General features: G+C 32.1%; 1 protein-coding gene across 3 annotated transcripts in view; it reads left to right on the top strand.

Annotated features, from left to right (window-relative positions):
• The window catches only part of GAPcenA (GTPase activating protein and centrosome-associated), a 38,581-nt gene extending 19,327 nt beyond the window's left edge, over positions 1–19,254 (top strand). For all 3 annotated transcript variants that reach the window (XM_090119404.1, XM_090119406.1, XM_090119405.1), the window contains 13 exons: positions 7,138–7,228; positions 7,721–7,865; positions 8,192–8,380; positions 8,867–8,992; positions 9,434–9,544; positions 9,958–10,088; positions 10,389–10,510; positions 11,145–11,248; positions 11,723–11,833; positions 12,111–12,171; positions 12,527–12,663; positions 13,012–13,105; positions 16,262–19,254. In XM_090119404.1, coding sequence (XP_089975530.1) covers positions 7,138–7,228; positions 7,721–7,865; positions 8,192–8,380; positions 8,867–8,992; positions 9,434–9,544; positions 9,958–10,088; positions 10,389–10,510; positions 11,145–11,248; positions 11,723–11,833; positions 12,111–12,171; positions 12,527–12,663; positions 13,012–13,105; positions 16,262–16,557 — 1,718 coding nt within the window. In that variant the 3' untranslated portion in view covers positions 16,558–19,254. The remainder of the gene's footprint in view (positions 1–7,137; positions 7,229–7,720; positions 7,866–8,191; positions 8,381–8,866; positions 8,993–9,433; positions 9,545–9,957; positions 10,089–10,388; positions 10,511–11,144; positions 11,249–11,722; positions 11,834–12,110; positions 12,172–12,526; positions 12,664–13,011; positions 13,106–16,261) is intronic.
• Positions 19,255–21,063: the final 1,809 nt, after the last annotated feature.

The following is a 21,063-nucleotide window of genomic DNA, read 5'->3' as shown; positions in this document are numbered from 1 at the left end:
TGTGCTAAATTTCATTGTAATCGGTTCAGTAGTATTTGCGTGAAACACACACATACACATCCTCACAAACTTTCGCATTAGTAGGAAGTAGGATTGTTATAAAAATAAAAGTTATATTTGTTGGCGTAAACTATTTTATTGTAATTTTGGGAAATAAATAATGTCAAAATTGATTACCTACAATAAAACGCAGTTTTATTTTATTACCTACATTACACTATTGTTTTTTTTTTATCAAAACATGTATTTGAAGTAGCAAATATGATATTATGCTGATCCAAGCATTTTCACTCAAAACTAATATCACTAATGATTTGTAAAAGTAAATTATTTCAAAATACATTTCATAACCAACAAGTAAGAATAATTATTCATACAACAACAAATCAAAAACACTATTTACTATGGAAAAAAAACCAGGAAGGTGAAAAACATATTTACGATTTCGATGCACTCGACTTTTAGTAAAATAATAGGTAAAAATATTATTATGGTTTTGATCACAGACATATCTGTGGTTTTGATTTTAGCTACTAGTATCAGAAAGCTGCGTGTTCAATGCACGTCGGGGTCCCACAACTGTGGAGGAAGGAAGGTAGAATACCTCCATCGAATAAGTGAAGTTTCTCGACATACTCGATTTGCCGGCCGGCCTCAATGAAGATTGTCCGAAAGTTGTATATGTGCTCTGTAACGAAAAAATTTCGCTAGCGCGATTCAGAGTGAGGTGTCGTACAATATACCTAATGAAGTTTTTCATCTTTTTATTTTACTGCAAATACAAAATAAAAATTAAACAATGGTAATGTAAATTCTAAACAAACTACTACCAAAATACAATTAGAACAAAAATCATTTGACTTGTTTATTTCACCCAGAGGCCAGAGGCGGCTCGTGACAAAATTGTATAGGTGTTCACTTGAAATAAAACAACGAAAATACAATAGCGTTCGGGATGATTTATTACAAAAAAATGAGCACCACATTTTATAAATGTCTATAACACTAAAAATTACAAAGTACAGGCTATTTCAAAACGAATTCAATGACTAGGTATCAATAATTAGTAAATCACCGAATTTGCATTCGCGAGCGTAGGTATCCATAGTGTTTGTCACTGACGGTCACTGACCTCTATAACTTATAGTTATAGAGGTCAGTGGTGTTTGTTGTGTAAACATGTATGTATTTGAGTAGTTAGTAGCATATTATATTCTGAATTTCTGATCCATGCCTATTCACTCAAAACTAATAACACTAATGATTTGTAACAGTAAATTATTTCAATAGGTAGGTATTTGAACATTTCCCAACAAGACGTAAGAATAATTATTCGTAGGTATACAAGATACAATAACAAATCTAATACACTATTTATTATTTTATTATTTACTAGCGGTCCGCCCCGGCTTCGCCCGTGGTACATGTTTACGTTTTCTCTCCATAAGAAGTAATAGCTAGAGAGCTAGCGCAAAGCTACCTGTATGTTTTTGACCAGACCTGGATTTTTGTGTGTTGATTCCCCTATACCTACTATACATGAGATGAGGAGTCACTAAGCCCAGAGTGGTGGACGGGGCGCGCGCTTAGGTAAGACAGGTGGAAATTTTTGGCGAACTTTGAAACCATTTGACCACGTCTGCCATTTTGATATTTGAAAATAGATTATTATTACTATCGGAAAATAACAATGGCAGACCATTATCACGCGGATAAAATTCTGGCAGACACTTATGAAAGTGCTGAAAAAAATACAATTTTGAAAGTATTTGACCAGATCTGCCATTCATATATTTTATTTATTAGGGTCTTAAAAACTTATTTTCGAAACGGCAGACATTTTCATTGCGTACAGACTTCAGCAGACAACAAAACTTTACAGACTTCAGCAGTCAACAAGACTTAGCTTCTACATGGTCAGATGTATATATGTATTACGTTCCCTGACCTTACATCAATGATTTACTTTATTAATGTTTTTATGGTCATTTACATTTAATTTTGAAAACTATGGAATAAAATTTATAAATTTGATGATACAAAACTAAATATACATTTGTAAAGAATCTCAAATATAAAGTTGTGTTGCAAATAACAAATCATCATTTAAAAAATATTTAGTTTATTTCTTTATTTAAGAAACAATTAACAATTACAAAACAACATAAAAAAACACGCATGCATTTATTGAAATGTTCATTCATCATCACTATCGTATGGCGTTGTGTGACTCGTCTTCATAATCCATTGAATCGGATTCTGTAAAAGTAAAACGTAAATTATATAATAAAAGAAATGAGTCATTATAAACTTACCTAGTAAGGCAATGCCTTTGATGTCGCACGATGCCGCCGCGCCGCCAGTGTAGGTACTTCTGCTGCTACATGAAAATATGCTAGGGTTGCAACAAATGGGAAATAAAACAATTGTGATTATTACTATTATGATGTAATCATTTATTCATATTATGTACATTCAAAACAATTGCTATTATTAAATCTGATGTAATTATTTTTTCATAAATAATAAATATATAATTATTATTAATTACATAATATATTGCACTGTGAAATATTTACGTATCACTTTATTTTTGATGTTCTTAATTGTCTTTTATAAAATTTAAGTGACGCATTCGCATTGGGATCAACAATCCGATAAGAAAAGAATGGAGACAACATATACATAGCTTTGATTTCAATTCTACAGATACAAAATATACAATCTATCTAAAATGATACAACGGATGTTTCCTGCGTTTTCTCGTCAAAATACCGAAACAACGTAATTATTGTATAGTAGTTGGGCGTGAAAGTAAAAAAAACAAATGAAAAGTGTTTTCCATATGATTATTTATTAAATTTACGCGATTAAGAATAATTTCAACGATACAATTTAGTAACCGAGAATTCAGAGGATTAAAGAAAATACCTGCCTGATCATTTTATCAAACTCTAAAAGAATTATGGTTATTTCGCATCACTCGGTTTATTAGTTTGGTAATAATTATTAAAGGTAGTTACAACCCTAGCCATTGAGTCGAACGGTAGGCAACACAATATCGACTTTGTGCGGGTACATATGGTACATTTCTTCTTGCTGTGAAGCGTAATTATTATTATTAAGATTTTTTAGGCTATTTTGAATCAGCTGTTCTAATTTAATTCTAGAAATTTTTTTAAAAGTATATTATGAGTTTATAAATACCTCAACCAATAGTTATTGTGTCCTATCCTCATTTCTTTATATCTTGGTGTTAAATTTACATAACCTCAACAACAACATTTACACTGCCACTGCACTAAAACTAAACTAACTAGCTCTCTAGCTATAAGAACCATCCTCGTACTTCAAGGGATATAATAAAAAAAGAATTATCGAAATCGGTTCAGCCGTTCTCGAGTTATGCGCTTACCAACACATTTTGCGATTCATTTTTATATTAGACTAGCGGTCCGCCCCGGCTTCGCCCGTGGTACATAATTACGTTTTCTCTACATAAGAACCATCCTCGTACTTCAAGGAATATAATAAAAAAAGAATTATCGAAATCGGTTCAGCCGTTCTCGAGTTATGCGCTTACCAACACATTTTGGGATTCATTTTTATATTATAGACTAGCGGTCCGCCCCGGCTTCGCCCGTGGTACATAATATTTACGTTTTCTCTACATAAAAACCATCCTCGTACTTCAAGGAATATAATAAAAAAAGAATGATCGAAATCGGTTCAGCCGTTCTCGAGTTATGCGCTTACCAACACATTTTGCGATTCATTTTTATATATAAGAAGAATAAGATTATGTGAAAATAACCAGGAAGGTGAAAAACATATTTACGAAAACATAGTAACATAATATGGCTGTCGCTACAATAATTATATTTCAATTTTATCTTTTTATACCTAGTAGAACTGGCCGACGAATAAAAAAAATCGTATTAGAATAAATACAATAAATTACGGAACAAAAAAAGGATTGTAACTGAATTAGGTATGTTTGTTTCTGGGCGCACCGTTTTCGACGACGCGACGCGCGACGTAAGCGTATAGGTATAGGTACCTACTTTGCTAAAACAAACTAATAAAATTGTGTGTCTGTCTGAAAATTCGGAAAAGCATATTTTGCAAGTTTGTAATTACTTTGATAGTTTACCGATTTATAATAATTGTAATTGTAATTGTATAATATATAATTTGCAATGTGGTGAAATTTCATAAAAATCACGGGCCAATTTTTTGTTTTGAATCCCACCGAAAATATAATTGCGTTATTAGAATAATTAATTACTATACCTACCCACGATCAATTATTACAATATAGTCTCAAATGCATACTAGAGAAATATTGCAATTTGATTCAATTAAAATGCATAGCATACAAAAATAAATTCACAACACAAGAAATTCCGCGCGCAAATCATAGCGCGTGTCAATGAAATAAAGAATGTTTTATATCAAGCCGACGCGGACGACGACGCGACGCCGAACAAAAGTACCTACGACGGACGACCACGCTTCGAGTTGCCAAACAACATGAGTAATAAATTGTTTACAAAAAAAACAAGTTTTCCATTTTTCTGTATGAGTAGACAGAACTTCAAAACGCCACCTGCTACGGTTTATATTATGAACGATTGTTATAAAAATAAAAGTTATATTTGTTGGTGTAAACTATTTTATTGATCAATAATTTTGGAATTTAAAATTGTCAACATTGATTACAATAAAACGCAGTTTTATTTTATTACACTATTGTTTTTTTTTATCAAAACATGTATTTGAAGTACCATATCATATTATGCTGATCCAAGCATTTTCACTCAAAACTTATATCACTAATGATTTGTAAAAGTAAATTATTTCAATATACATTTCATAACCAACATGTAAGAATAATTATTATTATTCCTACCTACAACAACAAACCTAAAACACTATTTACTATGGGAAAATAACCAGGAAGGTGAAAAACATATTATTATTTACGATTTCGACGCACTCGACTTTTAGTAAAATATAGTAGGTAAACATAATATTATGGTTTTGATTTTTGCTACTAATATAAGAAAACTGCGTGTTCAAACTACCTACTTGTTTGTCTGTCTGAAAATTCGGAAGTACTTTGGTAGTTTACCGATTTATAATAATATTGTATATATCGTTGTTTAAAAAATATTCAAACACAATAAAATATGATATACTGATTTATCACTGGTTTCAGTGATGAACTGATGAGTCAATTATAGCCACTATACTTTCGTCATACGTGTGTATGATTGATGTGATTTGCAACGTGGTGATATTTCAGAAAAATCACGGGTCAAATTGTCCCACCGAAAATATAACTGCGTTATAAGAATAACTATACCTACGATAAATTATACATAATACAATATAGTCTCAAATGCATACTAGTGAAATATTTTATTTGAATCAATAAAATAAAAAAATAAATAAAAAATAATAATAATACAAAAATAAATTCACAACACAAGAAAATCCGCGCGCAAATCATAACGCGTGACAATGAAATCAAGAACTTTCGAGCCGACGCGGACGACGAAGGAGCCTAACAAAAGTACCTACAATCATAGGCGGCTCGTGACAAAATTGTATGGCCGTGTTCACTTGAAATAAAACAACGAAAATAGGTACCTACAATAGCGTTAGCAGTACAAAAAAAATGAGCACCACATTATAAATGTCTATTTATACACTAAAAATTATAGAGTATTTCAAAACGAATTCAATTATTATTTAGCAATAATTAGAAAATCCCCGAATTTGCATTCGTGATCGTATTCATAGTGTTTGTCTACACTAATATTATAAAGAGGAAAACTTTGTTTGTTTGTTTGATTGTAATGAATAGGCTCATAAACTACTGGACATTTTACCAATGTTTGCAAGTTTGTGATTACTTTGATAGTTTACCGATTTATAATAATTGTATACTTATATCATTGTTTAAAAATATTCAAACACAATATGATATAGGTACTGATTTATCACTGGTTTCAGTGATGAACTGATGAGTCAATGTTAGCCACAATACTAATCACTTTCGTCATACATGTGTATGAACTATGATTGATGTGATTTGCAATGTGGTGAAATTTCATAAAAATCACGGGCCAATTTTTTGTTTTGAATCCCACCGAAAATACATATATTACTAATTGCGTTATTAGAATAATTAATTACTATACCCACGATCAATTATTACAATTTACAATATAGTCTCAAATGCATACTAGAGAAACATTGCAATTTGAATCAATTAAAATGCATAGCATACAAAAATAAATTCACAACACAAGAAATTCCGCGCGCAAATCATAGCGCGTGTCAATGAAATCAAGAATGTAATTTTATATCAAGCCGACGAGCGACGACGCCGAACTAAAGTACCTACAGTACCATTTACCTTCAGTGTACAATACAGTTTACAGACCTACGACGGACGAACAATAATGAGTAATAAATAAAAAAAAAACATAGTTTCTAAGGTCATTAGTTTTATTTTATTTTATTGTTATTTTCTTTGAACGATTGGAAATGAAATTACTCAATTTTTACACAGAACTTTGATTTATTAGAATTATGCTCATTATGCATATAAGATAACGAACGCGAATGCACGACATCTAGCGCGTCAATGTCTAAACATCGCCTTTCGTTTAGACATTGACGCGCTAGATCTGTAATAAGTATATAGTCTATGCGCTAGATGTCGTGCTTTATGTCGTGTTTCGCTTGGCAAAAGTCACGCACACTACTGTAGAAGTGTCAAATTTTTCCGGTATTTTACTGTTGTTTTTCTAAGTAAATATTGTAAATTATTGATTAAAAAGGTCGAACGCGCACACATTTCATTATAGAGAAGTGATAAAATGATTAGTTTTAAAGAAATAGTGTCTGTGTTAAGTGTTTAGAGGTAATCAAAAATGTATGGAGGGACGGTCGGAACATCAACCTTAAATATAAATATGCCATCAGATTCTGGTAGACCTATATATTTTGAAGTAGGGAAAAAAATTAAATGCTAAAATTTGTTGTAAAGTTATTATTTCAAAGTGTGATGATTAAGACGATTACAAATTATTTATAATTTCCAAAAAAAAATAATTTTGACAGATGGTGATGAACCGTTACTCAGCGGTACCGGGGAAGTGTCCAAAGATTGCGGTGTTGATGTATTGGAAAATTGGGCTCAAGTTTTGAGAAGGTAAAAATATTAATAGAAATGGTATCTTTAACTATAATATGATTTAATAAGTTGTATTCATCAATGACTATACATATGAATGACTATTTTTATCGTCCATAAATTATATTTAACTGGTTTCTGCATTTCAGTCAGTTAATAATTTTCTCGATTTCTTAATTTCAATTTCGAATATCCCTTTTTAAGATAAGTTAATTTGAACCGAATCCCAATACAAATAAGGTCTACATTACAGCTGGGTCGGTCCTAGATCGCGCGCGTACAACCAACTCGTGCGTATGGGCATGCCTTCGATTTCGAATATTCATTTAAAGTTAAGCAAATTTGAACCGAATCCCACTACAAAATAAGGTCCACATTACAGATGGGTTGGTCCTCGACCTCGTGCGCTCAACCAACTCGTGCGTGTGGGCGTGCCTTTGATTTCGAATATTCATTTAAAGTCATGCAAATTGAAACCGAATTCCAATACAAATAAGGTCCATATTACAGCTGGGTCGGTCCTCGACCACGTGCGCTCAATCAGCTAGTGCGTGTGGGCGTGCCTGAAGCGCTTCGTGGTGAAGTGTGGCTGAGGTTGGCTGATGTAGACCAGAATGATAAGCTTATGGAGACCTATAGGACGCTTATAAGCAAGGTGAGTGTGATTTAATATCTGGGATTTTATTTTGTATTGATGTAACTGTATTTAATTGCATACAATTTGTAATAGGTTATTAAATAAAAAGAGACACTTATTTTTTCTTGCTTGTTTTTTTTTCACATAAGGTTGACAGGCTTTTAAAAAAATTCGTTTGTAATCTATCAAGAATGTTTATGTGAAAATTACCCGTCTGTTTAACGCATATAGTTTATATTATAGCGAAAATACCTCATCCTGTATAGTTTTTATAGTTTTTTTTTTAATTTTTTTTGTTCGTATTTTTGTATAAATTGTTTTTAATTATATTTAATTTCCTTCAGGACTGTCCGTTCGAAGCGGTGATCCAACGCGACATAGCGCGCACGTTCCCCGCGCACGACTTCTTCCGCGAGGCGGGCGGGCTCGGGCAGGACTCGCTGCTGCGCATGGCGCGCGCGTACGCGGTGTACGACCACGAAGTGGGCTACTGCCAGGGGCTCAGCTTCCTCGCTGCCACGCTGCTGCTGCATGTATGTATGCTCTTTATACACGATAAACGTTAATTTAAGATGTGTGATTTAAGATGATTTTAATCATCTCAATAGATGGCGCGCGGTGTGTCCCTTAGACACATAAAACTGAAAGAATAGAATAAATTCGATCGCTCTAGCAGGTCACGAGTGGCTGAGTTGGTCAGCCATTCGCCCCGGAATGGCGCGAAAGGATGCGGGTTCGATTCGCGCCTCGTGATCGAACTTTTTCTATTCTTTATAAATTTTTATTTATAAAGCATTTGAATGCCATAACACCAAAAATATCATAAACGATAAACGACTATCAGGATCAAAAATCGTCCGATGCAAAACTCTGCCTTCGCGTGTGTTAGGCAGAGATTTCTTATGAACAATCAGTGAACCATGGTGAAACTGCTGCAAATAGCTATTATATTTTATGTATTAAGTATTACGTGTATTTATACGATTAACGATGTTACTGATTTTTTCTTTGTATATTAGATGCCAGAAGAACAAGCATTCTGTCTACTAGTACGTCTCATGTACGGGTATGGATTGCGGGAGCTATACAAGGACGGCTTCGAGGCTTTGTACATGAGATTGCACCAGCTCGATAGATTAATGGAGGTAACCAGTTTAAAGTGATTAAATTATTATAACTGGGATGTTTTTACGTCTGTTATCTTTTGATATTGATAATTGTATGGCTCTGTTTCTTTCAATTTATATAATAAGGTAGAGATAGACAAAATATTACGCTGTGTTAAAATTGCCGTCCGATTTGCTTCGAGATGTTCGATTAATTATAAAAAATTGACATAAACTATAAATTACTGAAACTTCTGACGTCTAACCTAATTATCGTAACTATATTTTTCTATTTTCAATATAATTGTTACGTTCTATTATATAAAAGAGCGTGTGAGCACACGTGTCAGAAGTGAAACTTCTTTGGCAAGATTCAAAGATACCAAAATCGTCGCCTTACTCCGTGACGTGACGGCATTGCCATGACGCGACCTTGAAATTTAACTCTCAACGCTTCTAAAGAAGTTATAATATTTACAGGAGCAACTAACAGATTTGCGCGCGCACTTCTGCGAGCTGGGCGTGGAGCCGCACATGTTCGCGTCGCAGTGGTTCCTCACTGTTTTCACCGCGAGATTCCCTTTGCCTTTGGTGAGTGTTTTTTTGTAATCTTTACTAATATTATTAATATTAAAAAAATTAGTTTTGTATGTTACGAATACACTCGAGAACTACTCGATCGATTTAAAAAATCTTTACTTTGTGTGAAATTTTGAAGGCGCATTTTCATTTATTGTTTCAAAATTACTAACAAACAAAAGTGTTTCTAGGTAAATTCGTAATATTTATTAAAAAATCTATGAGAACGACAGATATTTAGATTTAAAGTCAGGTTAAATGATAATGTCGCATGCCTAATTATTAAATAGTCATTTTAGATGCGAATATATTTTTATGTTTAAAAAGCTACCCTAAAAATTCAATTATTTCATATTATTCCTCAAAAAATATATTTTCCCATTTACAATTAATTTCCAGATATAAATAATTTCTTATATTTTCAGGTATACCACATTCTAGACGTATTTCTGCTGCAAGGCATGGACACACTGTTCCAAGTCTCTTTAGCGCTACTCACTCGATCCCGCAAAGATCTCTTGCAACACGACTTTGAAGGCGTTCTCAAGTATTTTAGGTAATTGTAAAATTTAAATAAGGAATTTAAGTTTTGATTAGATGATTGAGAAAGTCCTGTAAAATTAAATTTTGTCAAAAATAGGGTTTTCTTAACTGTTAATAAGTATTTAAGAAATGTTTAAATGTAGACTTGATATGGAACGGGTAGCTAAATTTGAAGACCAAAAATAATTTATTTAATTAAAATAACTTTTCATGCAACTTTTTTAAACGTTTCGTGAGAATATTAGATAGGACATAACAAACAAAAACAAAGGCTGATTGATTTTCCATTTTACAATTTAAAATAATTTCGTAGGGTAACCCTTCCAAAGAAGTGTCGTGCGGAGGAATCGTCGCGTCAATTAGTCAAACTGGCTTGCAGTATCAAAGTGAAGCGATTGCAAAAATATCAACTGGAATATGAGAAGTTTATAAAAGGTAAGCATTTATTATTTTTATATTAAAAAAATTATATATTTTTCTTATCTTGGTTATAAACATCCCTTCTATATATATAATATTATAAATGCGAAAGTAACTCTGTCTGTCTGTCTGTTAAGCTTTCTCGCTTAAACCTCTCAACCGATTTTGATGAAATTTGGCGCTTTAGACCCCGAGAAAGAACTATAGGCTACTTTTTATCAAAACACCACGCGGGCGAAGCCGCGGGCGGAAGCTAGTATTGTATAAATAATGTAGTGATTTTCGTATTGCGATACATATTTGTTTCTTGTACTTTCATATAATTTGCTTAATATTTAGTTTTTACAGACATAATTTACTTATTATTGTGTTTTATGTTTACTTTGAATTACTTATTAATTGTTCTGCTATTTAAATTTTGCTTTCTCGTGTTTTATCAGACTTTAAAGAGCAATTGTGTAAATAATAAAATAGATAACGTCACTTGTAGAGTGTACCAATTGCGTAATTTTAAAATAACATTGTGGATATATTACACAGATGTGACAAACTCACAGTGAAGTCTTTGTAACAGTAACTTTGCTAGAAATATTTTACTTTATAACATATTTAAGAAGTATTAATATAATGTTTTGTATTATGTTACCAGAAACGGCAGAAAAGGAAAAAATCAATGTTGAATTGGAGAGATTGAAAGTCATCAACACTCAACTACAGCAAGAAAAGGATACGCTCGAAAAACAATTGTCACAGGTAATATTTTATTTATTGAAGTGAAAACTTCTTTAGCGGCGTTGAGCACTTTTTCTGTAATGGGTATAAAATCTTAAACTCGCGTCAGGACACGTGACCTGATCGAAAAAGCGTAAGACGGATACCATTCCAAAATATCAAACATGCTCAACGTTAATAATCAAGTTTTCACTTCTGCCGGCACTCCCGGAGTGCAACCCGTCTTTATTATTATATTCTATAATTCGTATATTATATTCTATTCAATTTAACACAAGTTATTATGAAGCTTTTGATTCAAATAATTCACAGTGATAAGACTGAACCATGAAGAACTCTAGTCTAATAAAATCTCATAAGGAATATATATTATAAATTTGAATGTCATTTTGACCAACAAAGTTGATTACTTTTTACGCTACAGACCTTAAAAAAGCGAAAATATAACTCGGAAAATTCATAATATTGATTTTATTATCAATACCAATATTTCAGACGCGCGGTAATTTAGAGGAAATTCAAAAGGAGTCCGTACACTATGCAGCTGTGGCCAGGGACTATAGGGAGATCTGCGCACGATTGGACAAACAACTACATAACTTACAGGTATACTTAAAGGTTTATAACTAGCTTTCTGCCCGCGGCTACGCCCGCTCTCTGTTTTAAGGCAATTCCAATGGGAATGCCTTGTTTTAACGCGGAAAAAAGTAGCTTACGTCTATTATCTATCTACTATTTTTAGATACTAAAATCATATCATAATATCGCTCCGTTGCAACGTGAAGAGAGACAACCAAACATACTTTTGTATTTTTAATATTAGTAAGAATTTCAATTATTAATGTTGCAGTAATGATGATAACTAGCATATCCCATATTGCAGGATTGCACGAAGAATTGTGTGAGCTGTAGTTTGAAATTGGCACAGAAGGACAATAAAGAAGGTTTGTAAAAGAAATACATAGTCACATTTTATTAATGTAATATATTTATATATGGAAAATAATTATATAAACGAAGAATTCTCCGAATGGTTAAATAAGAAAAATTTTAAACTAAATATGACATGGGAACGGTTTACATATTATAAAATATCTATACTAATATTATAAAGAGGAAAGGTTTGTATGTATGTATGGTTTTCACGCATAAACTACTTGACCGATTTTGATGAAATTTGGCACAGACAGTGTTTAGACCCTGAGAAAGAACATAAGCTACCTTTTATTGCGAAATATGCACCACGGGCGAAGCCCGGGCGGACCGCTAGTGTATTATAAAAACACATCGTTTCCGTAGAAAACGAACAAAAAAACGACGAGAAAGAGGAAAGTTCAAGCGACACAGAGGCTCGGTTGAAGCAGCGCGTTCGTGACCTCGAGTTGGAACTTGCGCAAGTGAAGCTCGCGCATGTGCAAGCGCAGTGCAGTAATCAGGTGAGATTAGATACAATTATATCTACTAGTCTTGTTGTGCGTTTTAGATGATTTTAGTATCTACAAACTTGTGTAAAATATAAAATTGTCGCTAACAAGTTGATGAGAATAAGCGAAGTATTCTATCCTGTTCTATTCTATTCTGTTCCTGTTGTTCCTGTATTTCGGTAATATCGATGTAACTCGTTTACATCATATGACGACATTAGATTACGCAGTGTGCCAATCGCTTTACAATTATAGCGAGTTTTATCTCCATACAAATATCGTTCGCCTATTTACCTTCAAATTTTATGTATATTATAAACTTATTCAGTGTCATTACAAGTCTTATTTATTGCCTTTCAGGAATTAAGCCACCAACTGAACGCGGCGTTGAACGAAATACAAACAGCGATGAACCAGAAACAAACCGTCACACCTTGGCTCGTGCGAACGCTCGGTAAGCACACATACACACAAACACGCACACATTTACACAACGACACGCACGCACACACACAAACACGTACACGCACACATATACAAACAGAGATGAACGCACGTACACGTACATATGCACACGCACATAAAAGCACACACACTAAGAAGGATTGGGCACTGATCGCAATCGTGCTATTTGTGTTTGGTTATGATGTTTTAGCTTCTTTTGTGGCTTTTGTTCTATTTTGTTTCGTTTGTTTATAATAATATACAATATTTGCAGATTTTTATCAATTTTTTGACATACTTACATTAAATTTTTTTAAATATTTCAAATTATATTTATTTGTCAAGATTCATACGTTCATGAATAAGATTCAAGTTTATCGTCATGTTATACGGATTCAAAGATCAATTCTTTCATTGTAGGTCATTGAAGTGACGCTTTCTCACCGAAATAAAGGTGAATACATTGTTGTACATGACATGCTAGGTAGCGCTGTTGTTATGTTTGTGGGGTTTCACCGGTTTTTAAAGCGATCGGCTGATAAATCACCCTGTACACCTTCGTGTATGTACATTCTACAACCGGTATTCGTAGCTTTTTAGACGCTGAATTATTGAAGTGGAACTTCTTTATCGGGGTTGGAAAAAAATTTAGTGTAACATTTTTCCGTTACGCGCCATCTTTCTCTTATCCCTACCACGCGTGATTCGACGTATTTCTGTAAAGTTGGGTATAGTAAATTATTTTTTGAAAAATAAGGTCATAAAGAAGTTTCACTTCTTACGTGTGTACACTAGTACACGCACACATTTTTTTGTAAAAAACTTATTTTAATCTTGGGTAGTAGTTTCATAGTCCAGCAAAAGCAAGTTTTATAGGTTCGGTATGTTTTAGATTAATAATTATTCCATTGTGTAGATTACTTCTTTAATCTATCGGGGTTGTAGAATGTATATGACGTCATATTCATTTACTTGCACACTTCATACGAACGATTCGAATATAGTGCCAAATATAGTGCTTCCATATTAAATATTAAACATATTATAATTTTTAAATCTGGCAACATTTTTGAATCGCTCGTTACAGCACCAGACACTGGTTTTTAGAGTATTTTTTGGAGATAGCATTAAATATATCAAAAAAGTTCTTATTTTAGTTTTAAGTAGAGACCATATTATTATAAGTAGTCATTTATTTCATCCCAAACTGGTTCTACTAACATTTGTGAGAAGTATGTTTACTTCCTGTATTACTAATTCATTGTAACAATTCTTCTTATATTTCTTTCTTCAGGGCTGATATTTCAATCTATGGGGCATTTCACGCCAAGCGGACACAGATTTCAGGGTCAGGTTTCAGATTTCGGTTATATTTTAGTATGTTACACCTGTATATATCCTCGGTTTGTATACGAAAAATTTTTGCATTTAGAAGCTTAGTTTTCAAAATACAGGTCTTTGAAGATGTCAGTAAGCGCGAGGTATGGGGGACTTTGAATGTAATTATCAGTTCAAGAAAAGTAATTTTTAAATAAATTGATGACTGAATAATATACCCCATGAAATAAACTTTTTATGCTCATATTTCGAATTTCGAATTTATATTTAAATTCCTTAGAAAAATAAAAAAATATTTTTCTTTGTCATTTTTTACAAACTTTGCGTATTTTTAATTTTTTTAAAGATCATTAAATAAATGGCTTATATTATGCTTAAACTTCATGCAAAGTTCTAGAGTGGTCATCGCAGTAGTTTAGAAGCTACATGTATTATAATGGCGAAGCGCGGCAATATCCCCATACTAGCGCTTAGTTGGTTAGCGCATCGTACTGTAGTATTTATCTCATTATAGTTAGTTAATAACACCGTTTCAGGTTTTAATAAGATTTTATAGTGGTAAATAACAAGCAAGAAAATATTACTTAAGTTTTCTTAAAAAAAATATATTCAGTAAAGTAATATGACATTTTTACGACTTTGAACACGTATATCTCGTCAATTATTTATTTTAGCATAAAACTTATGTATGAACCTCCAATCAATTTTTAAAGACCTATCTGTTGACACCTCATTTAATTCAAATTTCTAGAATTTATTTTTTGTCCCCGTTTGTATGAATATTGAAGTGCGTCGCGCTAGGCGCTAGTATGGGAATATTGCCGCGCTTCGCCATTATAATACATGTAGCTTCTAAACTACTGCGATGACCACTCTAGAACTTTGCATGAAGTTTAAGCATAATATAAACCATTTATTTAATGATCTTTAAAAAAATTAAAAATACGCAAAGTTTGTAAAAAATGACAAAGAAAAATATTTTTTTATTTTTCTAAGGAATTTAAATATAAATTCGAAATTCGAAATATGAGCATAAAAAGTTTATTTCATGGGGTATATTATTCAGTCATCAATTTATTTAAAAATTACTTTTCTTGAACTGATAATTACATTCAAAGTCCCCCATACCTCGCGCTTACTGACATCTTCAAAGACCTGTATTTTGAAAACTAAGCTTCTAAATGCAAAAATTTTTCGTATACAAACCGAGGATATATACAGGTGTAACATACTAAAATATAACCGAAATCTGAAACCTGACCCTGAAATCTGTGTCCGCTTGGCGTGAAATGCCCCCTATATTAATATTGTAAATGATTTTGAGACTCCATTTACTTCCGTAAAAACATTCTTTTACTGTTGAAAAATCTACCTTTAATCATGTAAAATTGGTATAAAATTATTCTTCATGCATACTTCATTCTATATCGTTTTATCTTCTGTTGCAACTGTACAAACGCATGCTTTCAGTGTGAGCTTGTCTTTATATGTTTAGTGCATGCTAGTCTATTATTTAACTGTCTAACCAAAAATAAAACTTAATTTGTACCTAATGTGTGTATTTCATTGAAAACCTCCGTCCAAATTTGAAGTTTTAACAACTCATTGAACCTTGACATTCTGAGAAAAACCCTAACCTTGTAACTCTTCATCTTAATTTTCTCAAAAAGTCAATCATTTAATATATTATTCCTATCATTTATTAACAAATTTTCATTAACCTATCATCATTTACTAATCCTTATTTTATTTGCCTCCCTTTGAAGTGCACTTATTTACCAAACATTAAAACGCTAGCGAGTACTTGATCAATATTTTCTATCCCAAGGTTCGATAATGGAAGCCGCACAGAACCGACCGTCGTTCCAAACGTATCTACCAAATTTAAACCAGGAACCGACCCCCTCGTTCCATAGACAAAGTTCTTTCTCTAATGTCCAAAGTCACAGTACACTAGATAGGCGCGGGTCAGACCCGTACAGTCCAGATGTGGTCAGAAGGAAGAAGGATATAAACACAAAGAGGCACTCTATGCTCGTTGAATCGAACATAACTAAAGAGGCGAAGGAACTAAACAGACGGAGCCATGACTCGTCCATTGTTAAGAATCTCTCACTGGGTTGACACTCACGTTATGTTTAGTTTGCCCGGTTAATGTGATTGGTATATCTTTGGTCAGAGAAAATACGTAATTCCATATTAGTAAGATGTCACGAATGTAGTGTGTTGAATTCTCGAATATCTCAAATATATAACCGTGTACATGTTCTCTCTCATCAAAGATTCTGTGTGGACCATTTAATGATTGTAATCACTGTGTTCGCTTCGATTATATGATACATTTTACATTCTATAGCGAATGATACAGAGTTGTATAGATATGTGATTTTTATGGCGTTAGTGAATTCGATGTCTACCCGATAACAAAGTTGCACTAAATTTCAGATTTTTAGTGTGGACAAGGCAAGGACTTTGTCAAATCTTGCCAAAGAAGTTTCACTTCTGACATGTGTGCTCAGCACACACGCTCTTTTTCATCAAATTCATTCTAAATAAATTGATGTCTACGAATATTTTTGTAACTTATCCTACTGGTTAAGTTTTTTTTACATTCCATAATACTCTTTTTACCTACTGAAAGTGCAACTGAGTTATTTCTGGTGATAATCGAACTACACTCTATGGTAATATTTAAAGATCATGTTGTGTCTATAGTTGTCACATGTTTAGTGTAATGTGCACATAATTGTATCACTAGTCAATAATATATATGTTTTACTGTAATAGCCTTTCGGTAAGTGGAGCTTGCCATAATCCTTTCATTACAGAAATTGTTAAGGGGCCATCCATAAATTATATCACATTATTTTATAAAGTGACCCTTCTACATAAAGACGGTCACTGCAAAAGTGAAAGATCTTTAGTGTGACACACATAGTGAAGTTTTCCATCTAGTAATGATTGTACTATTTTAAATATTTGTATATGTGACGTGACAAAAGACATATTCGCTCCAATAAAAGTAAAAAAGAACTACATAATTTGTTCTAAAATACGTGTGGTGTATCTATGAATGGCTTCTCATTGGTAGATATCTATGTATAGTCCAACGTGTCATGTCTGGAAGTATTGATTATTGTTCTTTGTGCAATTAAAGAGTAGAAGTCTATTTAAAATGAATATTTATTTATGGAAAATTGTGAATGTAACTCGATTATTTTGGTACTCTATTATGATATTAGTGATTTAGAATATAATTTTTATTGATGTAATTGTCAAGTGTTTTGCAGATAAATTTATATTTATGTAATGCTAAATGCCTGAATTGATAATAACTTTATGCCTGCATTGATTATATATATTCACTTCAGTTATATGTATAGTGGCATTAATTTTACATAATTACCCCGGGAATAAAGCATGGTATTCACCGGAGACAAATATATTACAAAAATACATAAAAAAATAATATATCTCTTACACTAAAAAATCTTCAAAACACTTGACTAAAATTCTAATTCAGAGCATCATGGTGTGAATTGCACAAGAGCTTACCATTTGTAAATATTCTGATAGAATACTTATGACGGAAAATTATTATATGTAATTGTTAATTGGCTTATCTTAATTTACACTTTAATTTTAAATTAAAACTATATATTATTATATAAAGAGGGTAGTTATTGGTCAATTTCTGTTTATATAGGAATACCAGTGGCGGCAGGAATAGAAGGCATTTCCAAAAGTATATTTACTGGTTAAGTTTATGATTTTAATTCACACTTATTTAAATCTTCAGATATTTCCGCATTGTTTCATAGCATATAATATGTTAATTATGGCATGGACCCGTATGGTATAACAACCGCCTGTTTAGTTTCACAAAAAAATACAATATTTTTGCGAACATACCATTATTATAAAGATATTGTAGTTGTCTCTTAATATTCCTTATGTATTGTACCTGTAGGCTGTAAGGCTAGTATTATATATAGGTAAGGCTCTCTGAAATCAATATATCGAAATATCATTCATTCGACAATAATTAAATTATTTTGCTTAGTAATTAATACTCAGTATTTTTGTCATCGTTTGTGCCTTTCTTCTCATTACGAGGTTCATATCAGTGTTGATATTTTGCGAATTAAGTGATATATTATATTCATATACTTAGCTTGAAATATGTACACTAATTGCATTTCGCTCTAACATGTTCAATGTTATATTATTAAAAAGAGATAGCACTACATTGATTTGTTTTTAATTATTCTTTATTTTATAATGATCTCCATATTATAATGCTTAAGCGGTTTCTTATTAAAACTATTAATTCTAAAAATTATAATTATTTACTTTGTGTTATTGCATTTATTTAATACAATATATTATATTTAAATTGGCGTCCAAAAGTGTTGTTTGCTTAAAAATTAATAACATGTTGGTCTGAGGATCATTGGTAGGTATAATTTGCCTATTGTTTTATTTTCCGTATTTACAAAAAAAATGTTTTCACATTATTATGAATAAAAATGCAATATACTAACAAATTAATGTTAATATAAGTGATATATTGGCTACAATGTTGTAAAATTTTGCCATATCATGTCCGTACTTATTGCTTTTGATTAGAAAAAAACTAAATTGAGTCGTATATTTTAATGTATATTAATAAAATAAATTGTAGAATTCATGTTTGTTTCAACGTGCGACAAGAAATTAGCTTTATACATACTGCAAAAATAGCGGCAGTGAAGTGAGCTGTGTATGCTGAGAATCGTTGTTTAGTCGTATCATTTATGGAAATAAAGTTTTACATGATTATTACTGTGTTTTATTTCATGGAATACAAAATTACACGTCTCCTTGTGACGGCAACTGAAGCTATGTTGTAACTATATGGAGTTATTGAGTGTTTTTCCAATGTTTTCTTATCAAACGCATCCACAGCAATGTAGATATATATATACTTCTCTGGTGGAAAAACACCCTAATCAATACCAATAATAAAATTGCAGTCTGTTTTTTGAATTAACCGATCAATACATATAATAAAATTCTAGAAAAGTGGTGTCTGTACAATGAAAATATGTAAAAAAAAAATTAGCAGGGGTTATTACTAAATCGATCCCAAACCCAAAACTGTTGTTAAAAAAATTTTTGTCTGTTTGTCTGTTTGTCTGTATGTTTGAACACGCTAATCTCAGAAACGGCTTATCCGATTTAGATGCGGTTTTCACTAATATATTGTGGTAAGCTTCATTTAACATTTAGTGTTTATTTCATGTCAATCGGTTCATAAATAAAAAAGTTATGACCATTTAAGTAATCACAGCGAACATTTGCTAAGGCATTCTATACATGAATTACTTTATTACGTAAATTATACGCTAAAGTTATTCCTTGACATGTCCAGATGATCATATCGAAAGTCCCCAAGCGTGGGGGGGGGGGTGGTTATGCTGAGGGGGTAGTAGGGGGGGTCAAAGGACCTTTATTTAGATTTTTGCTCATAAGTCTAAAACCTGCACAAATAGCATTATGGTTACTTCTAGGTAAATTTTCTATATAAAAGGTCTTTGAAATTATGTCGTAGGTATTATATTTTTAACCCCCGACGCAAAAAGAGGGGTGTTATGACCGCTATGTGTGTATTGCGTGTCTGTCGCTAACGGGTAATACGAATTAGATGCGTTTTTTGTTACATTAGTTGTTTATTATATTATATAGGGGTGAAAAAAACGCATGTTAGTTGTTAATGTAGGTTGTTAATGTAGGTTATACCCAAGTGATATATCAAATGAAAATAATAAATAATAAATAAATAAATACACTTTATTTAGCACCAAATAAAAACAGACAATATAACAAAAGAAAAAAAGACAATATAATAAATAGCCAAAAAGGCGGCCTTATCGCTACTGAGCGATTTCTACCAGGCAACCTATGGGTAGTAGTCCGGGATACATCGCCCATTTTTGCAAGTGATTACTATCAAGCTAATTTTTCGTGAGTAGCTTTATTTTGATGAGATGCCCAATAATTTCATGTACGAAACTCTCGATTGTGGTAGCTTACAGAGGTAACAAGGATAAAAATTTTTGATTTGACGGTTCTCAAATATTTATTACGCGATTTGTAGGACAATATGTCTGTTGAATTATATAAGTATTAAATAAGTGAAAATAAAAAAATCAGCTGGTTAGTAATCATTTATGATGACTTCGTTATCGATACACATTGGAAAGGGGGACTCTTTGATCAAACCATAGATTTTGTAGGACAAATATTTTTTCGAGTAATTTAGATAATTATCTTGAGATTGAACAAAAAAAAACATTCAGTTAGTAATTAATATTTGAGAACCATCAAATCAAAATATTTTATCCTTGTTTTCTCTGGTAGCTACCACAATCGAGAGTTTCGTACATGAAATTATTGGGCATCTCATCAAAATAAAGCTACTCACGAAAAATTAGCTTGATAGTAATCACTTGCAAAAATGGGCGATGTATCCCGGACTATAGGATTTTGAATTAAAAAGGGGAAAAACAATAGGTGGTGCAGTAATGAAAAATTTAATTATAATACATTTAAACCAAATAACTACTTAAAATAGACGACATGTCAGAA

Source organism: Colias eurytheme, chromosome 3, assembly GCF_061535395.1.
Source record: "Colias eurytheme isolate Ceu_HAF_F1 chromosome 3, ilColEury1 Martin Lab GWU primary, whole genome shotgun sequence".
Lineage (NCBI taxonomy): Eukaryota > Metazoa > Arthropoda > Insecta > Lepidoptera > Pieridae > Colias > Colias eurytheme.
This window is presented reverse-complemented; position numbering and strand designations above follow the sequence as displayed.